This window comes from Notolepis coatsorum (genome assembly GCF_963971535.1).
Source record: "Notolepis coatsorum genome assembly, chromosome: 16".
Classification (NCBI taxonomy): domain Eukaryota; kingdom Metazoa; phylum Chordata; class Actinopteri; order Aulopiformes; family Paralepididae; genus Notolepis; species Notolepis coatsorum.
The window spans coordinates 83,301,272-83,313,981 of NC_140180.1; the positions used below are offsets into that span (position 1 = coordinate 83,301,272).

General features: G+C 42.1%; 1 protein-coding gene across 1 annotated transcript in view; it reads right to left on the bottom strand.

Moving 5' to 3' along the window:
* Positions 1-12,710, bottom strand: part of ctnna1 (catenin (cadherin-associated protein), alpha 1) — a 213,982-nt gene that overhangs the window by 30,313 nt on the left and 170,959 nt on the right. Inside the window, exon 15 of the mRNA XM_084331643.1 lies at positions 9,887-10,068. Within this exon, the coding sequence (XP_084187769.1) occupies positions 9,887-10,068 (182 nt within the window). The remainder of the gene's footprint in view (positions 1-9,886; positions 10,069-12,710) is intronic.

Sequence of the window (12,710 nt, forward strand, 5' to 3'; positions counted from 1 at the left end):
CAGTATTGGACACAGATTATGAGATACTCGTTACCTGGCACCTGCCCTCAAGATTTAATTGACGTCAAGTTGATTTGATGGGGCAGAATTCAAGCGTATCACAATAAGAACGAGTTAATTCAACCAAAGCAAAAACCCTGGGCCTGGATGATGATTGGATGCCTGGTTGTGCTTACATCATAGTGTTCCACCCAAACGCTGTGATTCATTTAAAATAAATATTGGGATTCATATTTCTCAAATTTGTGCAACTAAATTGTAATGGTTAGAGACAATGCGTCCGGGACCAAAAATAAAGCTATTTTAGTAATGCAGTAAGCGATGGCATTCATTCTACCTCCAATTTCTATCCTCCACTTAAATATAGATTTTCTCTCTCCCTCCCCCCCCCCCCCCCCCCTCCCCATTTCCATTGAAATCAATAATGAGGGTAAACATAAATGCAAGAGGGTAACAGAGCATCACCTGGACTCCTGTATCAGCTGTTTGACAACACTTTACAACATGCCTCTGCAGCCTTGTATTGTAGCAGGTGAAATACCTATGCATGAAAAAAATATATAATAGATCCCCAGCGAATAGCCATCTTTAAATACTTGACCTGCACCTGCTTAGTTCATATAATGTAAATTGTAACTAAGATATTTGGTGGAAAAAGTTATCTCGATTGCTTAAAAATCGATTTGGGTGAGAGACACTGTACTGCTCTGCAGCTTGCCGGAAATGGTTGTGAATGAAAGGGTTAACTCCAGCTTGTTCGCCTGTTGTCCCCGTCCCTCCAGTCTGTCCCTCAGACCTCACTCGTCCCCCAGTCTGTCCCTCAGACCTCACTCGTCCCTCCAGTCTGTCCCTCAGACCTCACTCGTCCCCCAGTCTGTCCCTCAGACCTCTCGTCCCCCAGTCTGTCCCTCAGACCTCACTCGTCCTCCAGTCTGTCCCTCAGACCTCACTCGTCCCCCAGTCTGTCCCTCAGACCTCACTCGTCCCCCAGTCTGTCCCTCAGACCTCACTCGTCCCCCAGTCTGTCCCTCAGACCTCACTCGTCCCCCAGTCTGTCCCGCCGAGACAGTTTCAGACCAGCGACTTTTGCGACCTGCGGGCTTCTGAATGGCAATTCAGACACAGTTCTATGGAACTTGCCTGGATCTGCCTCTAATTAGACGAATATTATGATGTCAGACCATGTTTGTAGGTATTTCATGTTCGCTATTGGCCAACTGTCCTCGGTCATCTCGTTATAATCAGGAAATACGCACGTGAAATACGTAATATACATAGAGAAATCCGAGTGATTTATGCACCGAATCCATTATTTTTTCAGCAAGTAAAATCTCAGTTTCAACAAGATTGCGTTCGCTAGACAACGTTGTGTTTAAAAGTATTTAGTAATGTTTGCTATTTGGTCAAACAAGAGGGCTGGTCTAAAGTTAGGGGCAGAACGCACAGCCTCCTGGAGATAGAGAATCCAAACCTTTCTTTTACAAGTCAAATAAAGACGTGTGTGGATTTTAAGAGACCATTCATGACAGTAGAATTGGATGTGGAGCGGTATGTGTCATAAACGGATCCGTTCTGGTGGTTCGCGAGTGGCGAGCGAGCGAGCAGTGTGACAGCCGCCACGACAGCGGTTCCAAAGTTGAGGTAAATTCTAGTGAGGGTGTCTTGCTTCACGGCAGGAATGAAATATAGCCCCGTCCTACAGTAATAACATCTTCATAGTACGTGTGTGTAGCCGACGTAACCCAGATGGGTAGCTTCTAGTTCCATCTTATTTTACATTTGAAACGACTATATTTGAATACCTCGGGCCTGCTTTACATGGCAAAGGCTATAAAAAAGTGACAGTCAGTGCCTTAGCAAAAAAAAGATGCCACCGCTATATTCAAGAAGCCCCCTTAAAAAAAACATGTGCATTTTAATCAACACACGTGCAGCCTGCTGCGTGGTGTCTGAGGTGGTGTCATTTGCATTCCATTAACATGCAGCGCAATATGTCTGGAGGAAAAAGCTGCAGTGCAATTATTTCCCCTTGATCTTTAACGGGAGGACGGATCAAACCGGAGCTGGTAGAGGATTCAGCGGGACGTCGGTACATCACTGGCCGTCCCGGCACTCTGAACCCTGCTGAGGCCGCCTGACGCCGTGCCCACGTGGCTGAGAGGAGACGGGGCGGTCTCATTTAAAAAGAGATCATATAGACACTAATATACACACACACACACACACACATACAGTTAGCCAGACTAGCATGCAGAGAAAGACATATTCTCGCTCTCTCACACACACAAATATACCCCAGAGAAACATCACAATTAACACACAGGGCCAGGCATTCAAATGCATCAGGACACACGCACATGCGCAGTGCGCACACACACACACAAACTCGCACACACCAGGTGGCAGAGATTCTCAGGTGATGAGCTTAGTTCCTGTCACATTTAGACAGTATAGTTTCTGCACTGCTCTGCCAGACAGCCAGAAAATGGGAAGTGACCTTTTCTTGCTGTCGAGAACTCCTCTGCAGCTTGGCCTTTTTAGCTCCTTCTGTCTTAGAGCCTTTTCCCTGCTTTTCTGCAGAAGAAGCCTAAGTTACTTTAGAAAACCTGGAGAGACAGAGTCCACTGACCAGATAATAACAGGTATATTTATATTTGTAAAAAAGTATAATAATACAAATTAGGGATGTCCGATATTATCGGCCGATATTGGCATAAAAATGTGATATCGGAAAATATCGCTATCGGTTTTCAATATATATATATATATTTTTACATTTATTTATCCTTTATTTACCCAGGCAAGCAAGTAAGAACAAATGATTATTTTATTTATTGTCAAAGTATGCATAATGTGTTAATTACACGACAAGAGATATGTAATGTTAATTACCTGAAATGATTCAGTTTTTGGGGGGGGGGGGGGAAACTGCATATATCGGTATCGGTTGATATCGGTATCGGAAATTAAGAGTTGGACAATATCGGTATATCGGTATCGGTAAAAAAGCCAATATCGAGCATCCCTAATAAAAATGTTAAAAGAGAGAGACACACATACAAATAATGCAGGAAGGGAGTAAGTGACTCAGCCAATGAGTGAGTGGGGGGTGAGAGGAATAGGGGAAGGGGGAGATTATACACACACACACACACAAGCAGTTGGAGAACTAATGGCTGAAGAACTCAAGAATTATGAGGAATGTCTGACTCTTAACCACAGGCCAGTTAGGGTACCTTGTGTATACTGCACAATGTAAATACGGTTTACTTTTAATCATGGTATATATAATATGTATACATTGAGATATATACTGTATATATATATACTCATATTTTTATATTCAGAGTTAATTGTATTGGCTATATGTATGTCTTTCTTCTATTACCCTGCCCATTTTCTTTATTAAAAAAATTAAGAACACATTTTTATTTACAATGACTGATTTGCTTTAGAAGTGTGACATATCCAGAGAATGATCTTTGAGTAATGGAACATTTTGCTTACCAATGCACCTGTACAATGTGTCATGGGGATGTTTTAGTGAACCTTAAAAAGAGTAAAGCTGGACACTACAGTAATGTTACATTTAGCAGGTCAATATAACCATCTGTTGTTGCCTATTGGGCTTTGCCATGTAATGATTATTAGCAGCATATACAGTGTATGCTAAATGCAGTACCTTTGTTTTTCTGGACAATATTTGTCATTTTGGTTATTTATTTGATTAAATAAACATACATTTGGATAATGCAAGCATATATGTCAACTCCCATGTTGATAAGAGTATCACATTTGAAAAATATCCATTTATGGTATATTTTTTAATAAATGTGTGATTCATCAGTTAACACATTCCCCGCCAAAAACGAGTTTACTCGTTATTGGCCGCCAATCGAATAACGCCAATAACGATGTTACAAAGGGTCAGATTAAACCGAATATATATATTTATTACTTGAGATATATTGTATAGTATTTGTATATCGTCTGATATCCCTTGTATATTCTTTGTACATATACACGGAATATCCCTTTACCTAGGTACAGACCAGACCATAATATTCGTTCTCCTATTGGACAGCGACCCCCTAGGCGCCACGGCCATACCCCCAATGTCTAGTTCAAAGTCACCGCTAAGACATGTCTCAACATGCCCAGGTTTGCGCAGTAATACGAGACAGAAATAAGGCTGGCACTAGATTATTCACCTTACGTATAAATACGTTGCAGGTGGATACAGCAGTTAGTTACCCCAACAAGTTGAAGCCTTCACCACGATACAACGTGCTGTGAAGTGGGCCCGTTTTGCCCCTAAATAGAGCCTTGAGACCGCGTGCGAATTGATAGCTAAAGTGTCAGAGTTTAACGCTGTATCGTCGAGTTCGACTTATTCTATTATCAAGTAATAGTCTATTATGTATAGTGTATCGTGCGGCTACCGTTCTACAGTGACCAGCATTACCAACGTTTCATCGTACCGAGCTAGTGTGCTTATCCAGGCTGGGCGGCCTAACCTTGTGCCGCCATCCGAGGAGCCCTAGACGAGAACCGTGTGGATATGTACACTGGATAACCTACACCGACGAATGCAGAGCCCTTTTCGGCTGGATTATATTGCTTTGGTCCTGTGGCTGCTGGAGCAGAGAACCGTCTACCCCCACTACCGTGTGGGATTTACCCTGTGAGGAGCCCCGTCGAGCCCGCCTCTAGGACTCAGAGGCTGGCTAGCATTCATCCATGCTGCAATGCATACCGGAGTATAGCTGTTGCTTTGTCTAAGGACCAAGGGATTATTGCACCGTCTCCTGTACCTGGAGTCTCTTTATTCCTCGTTGATCCAGACTTTTGCTCCCGACAATTCCTCTCCCCTGCTGGCTTACAACCGGAGGGAACCCCCCTAGTATCTCCAGCTGACCTACGAGTGTACCTTATATCAGTGGTTCCCAAAGTCGGGGTCGCGACCCAAATGTGGGCCGCGAGCAGCCACGGGTGGGCCGCGAGATGATTTAAAAAAATAAAAATAAAAAATAAAAAAAAAAAATTTTTTTTTTTTTTTAATTTTACATTTTTTTATTTTTAATTTTTTAATTTAAATTTTTTTTTTCAGGCCACTGAACTTAGAAGCAGGCCAGGACAGTGTTTCTAGTTGTATTCTAAAATTCTATTCTATTGTATTCTAAAATGTGACTATATGGTTTTATATTAACTTAATAAATAAACAAAAACGAAAAATCTACTTATTTCAACGAACATTTCAAACTAAATAACAGATTATGCACATAAAACGCTGAAAACAACCGAAGCAACAATAGTATTTTAATGAGGCTATTATTATTATCATTATTATTTTGCAACAAGTTAGCCCTCTCATAAATAGCACATATAAATGAATAACTAACTTGAACTAACTTAATAGGATTGAAGTGATATTTGGCTTAAAAAATCGGTCGCCTGGCAAAAAAAAGAAAAAAAAAGCCAGACGATGTGCATTGGGCCGCGGCTCTCTGACGCCTTATTTTCTGGGCCCCGGCCTGAAAAGTTTGGGAACCCCTGCCTTATATAATTCTTATGCTACAGGTGGTATTAATTATCCCCATCGTAATATGCTCATGGACTTACGCTCTTGACCTATTCATGCACATTCTTCGCCTTACAAGCGCGACTCTAATTCTCAATACTGTAATATAATATTGCTGCTCTTCTAATAAATATTCCAAACAGGACTTTCTTTGTTAAGCCGTGTTATTGTGTGGGTGTTCATCACATATACCTGTGTACTGTATGGCCAGTAGTAAAGTACATAACTCAGTAGTGGTTTAATGATACCATACTTATCAATACAGTCAGGGAATTGTACCCCTCAGTTACAAACGAGTTTACTAGTTTTTGGGATCGTTATATCATTTATTCGCTATATCTATTCATAATTCATAGCTGCAGCCTCTGGTATAGTCTTCAGACCCTGTCTGAGCTGGCAGACGGTCAACACCGCCCTCTACTGCCAGGCGGAGCTATTGCATCTCATTGAAAATGGGCTTGTGTCTTTTAGGAGGCGATCTGAGCCGGGCGGGCGGGGTTTAAATATTCAGACGAGCCACTTCTATACAACGATGGCATCAGTAACTCCACCCGCCCGTCATTGTGAAACGGTCGGTAGTGTGGTGCAGACCTCCACGAGCATTATTTGGAATTGCGATAAGATATGTGGATTATCTCTTTAGCAATACATCAGATACAAGGTAAGAACATCATATATGAATTTGATCGTTGATCTGACATTTATTTCGACCCCGTTTACCGTTGGCTGCGCCCCGCTACGACGGTAATTTCATGTATGGACGAGGAGACATAATAGTGATAATCTAGCGTTGATTTCAGGATGATTATATAATCAGCCGAAAAATTACAATGTGATGACTGGATTACAGTAAATGCATTTTTCTCGCCTTTTCCTGGAATTACTGAAAAACACCCAAACCATACTCTATTCAAAACGGTATAAAACGGAAATGTACGAATGAAAAAACAATCTGTCTCTGCAATGTTGACTAGAAGCAGCTCACTGAGACCCGACGGCGTTATTAGACCCATAGAGAGAGATAAAGAAAGACACACACATAGATATAAGTGAGTGAGTGGTGGGGTGAGAGTGGAGAAAGAAGGAGGGATAGAGGTAGGGGAGATGGGGATATACGTATATATAGACAGAGATATAGATATATAGATAGAGATATGTGACCAGACTGTATGGTCTTGTTGAGCAATCTTCAACATTATTATAGCTCTTTTTGAGCCACAGACCTTCAAAGAGCTGGAGCCGTTTCTGTAAAGAGTGCATGCTGAGCCGAGGGCCATTGCAATACACATAATAGAGAGCTGGCTCATATTATAACATAAAACAAATACGACCTGTATTAACACTAGCTCAGATTATTCCTACCATAAAAGAGTAAAACATGAAAAGACCAAACACTATCAAAACAAAATATCGCTGCTGTCGGGACAAAACCTCATAACTACAAAAACCCAACTTTTCAGCAGATGAAAAAAACGAACACAGATTTGAGGGTGAATAGAGTTAGGAGGTTTAGACAGATGATCGGTTTAATGCTTTCCCATTGTTTAAACTTTGTAAAACCCACACACACATATGGAGGATGATCTACGGGGTTGATTTATATAAAAAAAAATTAAAAAAAATGGAGTTATGAGGTTTTGTCCCGACAGCAGCGATATACAAAACTAAAATGTACAAAATGCTAAAATGAGGTAGAAGAGGTAGTGCAAATGTAAAAAATACAAGTGTTTAAAGTGAGTTAAATCCCCCTACTGTAACAGTGTGCTATGGAGTTCACACACCTTTCTTCAGCATAAATGCTGGCACACGTTATAACAACAATGGCGGTTTCACTGCATATTTCACACCGCCACGTCTGTTGTCTCTTCGGAATGGATTTTGGTGCCAGCTGTCATTTCTGCCCGTCTCCGTCATCAAAACTTGAGACCGAAAGTAGCTAGCAACTCCCCTCCGACAAAACTGTAGTTTTTCCCCCACACAGCCTGGGAAATAATACAGCTGGACTATCTAACAATAATTAACATATTTACAAGTCAGATTAAGTTCAAATAAGGAGACAGTGGGGCAAGGCTGTATAAATTGACATTCTAATGTGAGTTGCTCTGTACAAACTACAGTGAAATGAGGTGAATCCAGTCACCTGGTGGAGAGCCTGTCATTTAACATTTACAGAGAGAGAGAGAGAGAGACACAGAGAGAGAGAGACTGACAGAGACAGATATATATATATAGAGAGAGAGAGAGAGAGAGAGAGAGAGAGAGAGAGAGAGAGAGAGAGAGAGAGACACACACAGAGAGAGACACACAGAGAGAGACACACAGAGAGAGACACACAGAGAGAGACACACAGAGAGATAGGGATTTCACATATTGCTTATGGCTCTGCTGAAAAAGAACAAGGGAAGCAGAGAGAATCTAAACACGGTCTCACCTACAGTCCTGCTGCTGGGGAAGATAAAGAGCGTCGATGCGTGAACAGTGTGGTCGTTCGACTGGGTGCATAAAATATTGCAGATATGGACAAATGTTGGGAAACAAAAGAGGGTCTTATTGGTTCATTGTGTTTGAGGCAGGCGGAGCAGAGAGTGTTCTGTCTGGAGGCTTCTCTGCTGCAACAAGCCTGGGAATATCAATGTGAGGAGAGACTAACGACACACGCAGATATCCTCATGGAACACACAGAACCCCTCATCCTGTGCCGACTCCTGAGACAGACCAAGATGGGACTATATATATATAGAGCTGGGCATAGATTACATTTTGTTATCTATATATTATTAATCTACCTGCAATCCTGGAATTAATCTAGATTAATCTAATTAAAATGGCTAAAAATAAAAATAAAAAAAAACTGCCGAAGGCATTCAAAATATGTGTGTTCTACCCAAATAATGACCAGAGGAGGAGATTTATCCTCTCCTCTTCATCTGAGGAGTCACTATCTGTTCTATCTCCTTGTTCAACAGCATGAACATGTCTCTTCTTTTAGCAATTTCCAGTGTTTCTTTTAAAACCAGATTTATCGTAATTTTCTGTGCCCTTCCTTTGATGCCATTAACATTGTTACACTGATATTGACAGCTCTCTCCAGTGTCAAATCACTCTGTCAGTAGTTTCTTCTGTGCACCTTCATTTCTTAATCCACACACAAACCTGTCTCTCAATGTGTCTTTTAGTGAATCTCTAAATTCACAATGCTGCTGACTGGTTGCTCACACACAGACTGCTGCAGAAGCAGGTTTCTCAACAAATTCAGTGCAAGCTCAGTGTAACAGTTCCATGAATGAATGAATGAAAACTTTATTTAACAGATTGCAGAATGGGTAAAATACAGTACGGCTCAATACACACAATTGTTAAGGGGATGCAGACCAGAGAAAGACGTTTGTCTTGTTTACATCAGGGTCCCCCATTTTCATTTCATATTGCTCCACATTGTCATCAAACGGTCCAATATTTCCAATAACCCAAGCCATTTCTGTTGTAAACACTCACGATAGTCCAGTCGATCTTTCCTTTAGTGTGTAAAGTGGATTTCCTCCTCTTGTAGATGTTTCCAAGTGCCGCCCAGAGCAACGTGAGCTAACATGCTAACTCGCTAAGCTAACGTTAATAATGTAAACAAAGCTTGCGACGGACGTATTTCTTGCATTGTGCAGATTCAGACGTCCTCATCGCCGAATTGTGTTATATCCTGAGGACTTCTTAACCTCACCTGTATAACAATGATTACCGGACCACTACTTGACACATTATTCTGACTACAGCTCCGGTACATACTTGTGCAATCACTTCCGGGTACCACAGCTGGGAACTACGGCAAGTATTTAAGGACAATACAGACCCAATGTTGAGAAAAAGATTAACGGCGTCAATTATATTATCGTGCGATACTAGTCTCGGGTTAACGCAGCACGTTAACGGCCCAGCTCTAATATATATATATATATATATATATATATATATATATATAGATAATACTTCTTCCCTACAAATCCCTCCATGCCCTTGCAGCCCCCCCCCCCCCCCCCCCCCCAATACCTACCTATCTGACCTCCTCCACCCCCTCCCGGATTTGCTCTCCATCCCCCACACAGACAACAAACTTTTGGGGACAGACTCTTCTATACTCAGGTTTGACAACTGTTTGACAAACAATCTTACTTACCCTTAGCTGTCAGAGTTGTACCCTTCTTGCTGACTTGTACAGAACCTGTAAATTGCTTTGGATGAAAGCAATCCGTAAGCTATTAAGACAGAGCGGGTGTCAACGCGAGAGCCAAGCCGTCCCTCTCTAGAGCTCACCTGGTGAAGTCCGTCATCTCCATCATGATCATGCACATCTGCTTGGCCAGCACGATGATGTCGTTGCCGCTGTCGTCCCACTTGGACAGCTCGGCGTCCAGCTTGCTCTTATCCTCTTGGAAGGAGGCCACCTGCTCCGCGATCTTTGCCTTCTGCTCCTGGGGAAGCTGGGCCATGATCGCCTGCAGGGGAGCATGAGGGGGAGAAGGTAAGAGAAGTGCACAGCAGCACCACAACACCACAGGTGTGTGGAGGCCGTGCAGGAGGCTAAATCATAGCCTCTGGCGTTTCCAAGGATCCTGGGCCGTTATTGCCCCTGGACATGTATAGTGTTGCGTTTCACTATTGTACTGCTGTGGGAGTCATGTGTCAAACACAACATGCAATAACCTACACCAGCTTTCATTGTTGTCGATAGTAGGAGCACTTGCTTTATTTGGTTTAAAACAATGCCTTATTTGATTTACAAATTTTGCACATAATCTCACAAATCCAACGGTTTTTACACATTCATTTAGTTTGACAGTAATTGAGAGAAAATATGCTTGAATATGGCCAACAGTAATGTCATCTGGGACATTGGCATTGTGTTGTGTTAAATACAGCTCCATGAAATGATAAGGTCCCTATGAGACAAAGGTATTTTCTCATCTACACAATTTCACAGTGCCGTAAACTAAACTAAATTAACTAAATGAACGTGTGTTTTTAGATGTGTGTGTGTGTGTGTGTGTGTGTGTGTGTGTGGGATTATATGCAACATAAATCAGCATTGTTGTTCGGTGAAGTGCCCCTTTAAGTGAGCACTGAGTAATGGAGCTATAAAACAATACTGGTGTAGGATTATATTGCTTTTCCTAGTTAATTCCGGGGGTAAAGTAGTGAAGACGGCAAGCTGCTGCGTGTCTCTGTTTTCCTGCTAGATAACCAGTCATCAACAGCAGCCCTCCGGCGGACATTCTGCTGATTGGCCCTGGTTAAGTGGGGGCTGTGAAATCATTAGGGGTTCCATTTCCTAGTGCGAGCACTGGGTTCACAACCCCTTCCTCCAGAGCTGCTGAGCAGCATATTATATGATGCAGCGTCTCCTGCCAGCGCCAGAGTGAGGAGGTCGCTCAGCTGGGTGAAGAGAAATGTACATTTATTTCACTCTGTGCCTCTGGCCATTAGGAGGGATCAATAGAAGGGCATTTATTTAGCGGTACTTAATATCCTGTGCAAATGTGTTTATCACTTTATTTCAATTCATCTCGCTGAGGGCGGCGACTAAAGGGCACTCCGCCCCCAACTTGGGACTTTTAGTGAATGGGACTGGGAAGCTGCACACGTACTGAAGTGTAGGGAATCAAACATTCTTGCCATTAGTGGTAAATAGGGACTCTCTCCTAGAACCTCCTTAAGCCTAAATAAGGCTGTTAGCGTAGGAGAAATTTAATTTAAAAAAAAGTCTCTTTGCAATGCTGAGGGAACAAACAACAAAGATATACTAAAGTAACAAGCTTTGTCATTGTCGTTTAGTATTTAATTTCTATAAAAAAATTTAACAAGGGAGGAGTATTTGAGGAAACGTTTCCAGCGTATTCTTTAAACAGACATTTTGGCCGTTAGCCTGTAGGGATGGGAATCCTGTAGGGATGGGTGTAGGGATGGGTGTAGGGCTGGGAATCCTGTAGGGGTGGGAATCCTGTAGGGATGGGTGTAGGGGTGGCCGCACGATACCACATTATCACGATCCTAGAGTCACGATATTGTAATATATATTTTTTCAACTGCAAAATATATACCGTACATATATCATCTGTCTTCAGCCTGTTCACCTGATTCTAATAATTATATTGCAGTAAAATGGGATCGTCAAGCTAAATAAATAATTGATAAAAAAGAAATATATATATATACCGTAATTCCTCTAATAGTAACCCCGGCTTGTATTTGTTTCAACTGTAGCGGGTACCAGGCTTGTATTAGGAGGAGGCCTGTATAAGAGGGAGGCCTATATTTCACATTTTCAAACGGATCATAATGAATAAATCAACATTTTGTGTAAGTTTGAACCCAGTAAAATGTACTGGGTTCATTTATTGAAACCAAGTACTGTATGAAATAGTAAACAGTGCAATTACAGGTGGTCACTGGTCATTTCAACGTTTTCAAAGTGAAATCAAGTAACTAGCTCAGTATGCAGCTCAGTATATTAGTAACCCGGCTTGTATTAGGAGGCCGGCTTATAATTGCTTAGCTCAAGAGCGCACCCGGCCATTAATAGAGACCCGGCTTGTATTTGAGACCCGGTTACTATTAGAGGAATTACGGTATACACAATTATTATTACACTATCTATTTATCATTTTAAAAAATATCGATACTTTGCTTCACTGGATATAATATCGGCAAGCAAAATATTGCAATATATTGCCGTATGGATGCCCCCCCCCCCCCTGTGGAGTTCATCTCCGTACAGGTGGTTCAGGCTACAAGTATGGATGCCCCCCCCCCCCCTGTGGAGTTAATCTCCGTACAGGTGGTTCAGGCTACAAGGCAACAAGGGACCACAGATCTTCTAGATAATTGGAGCACAGCTCCAAAGACAATGGCGGCTCATTAACCCGACCGCCTGTATAACATAAACCACTCGGGACAACAAGAGTAACGAGAGCAAGGCTCTGTGAGAAGAGTCACACTCCAGCCAGGCCTCTTGAAGGACGAGCAGCGGGAGCTCTTAAGAGAAGCTCGATGTAGAGATACTTTATAAGGATCTCAAGACACTAGGAACGACAGGGTGTCATTTCCATTAGAGACACACGCCGTCTGCCTCCTCGATCCC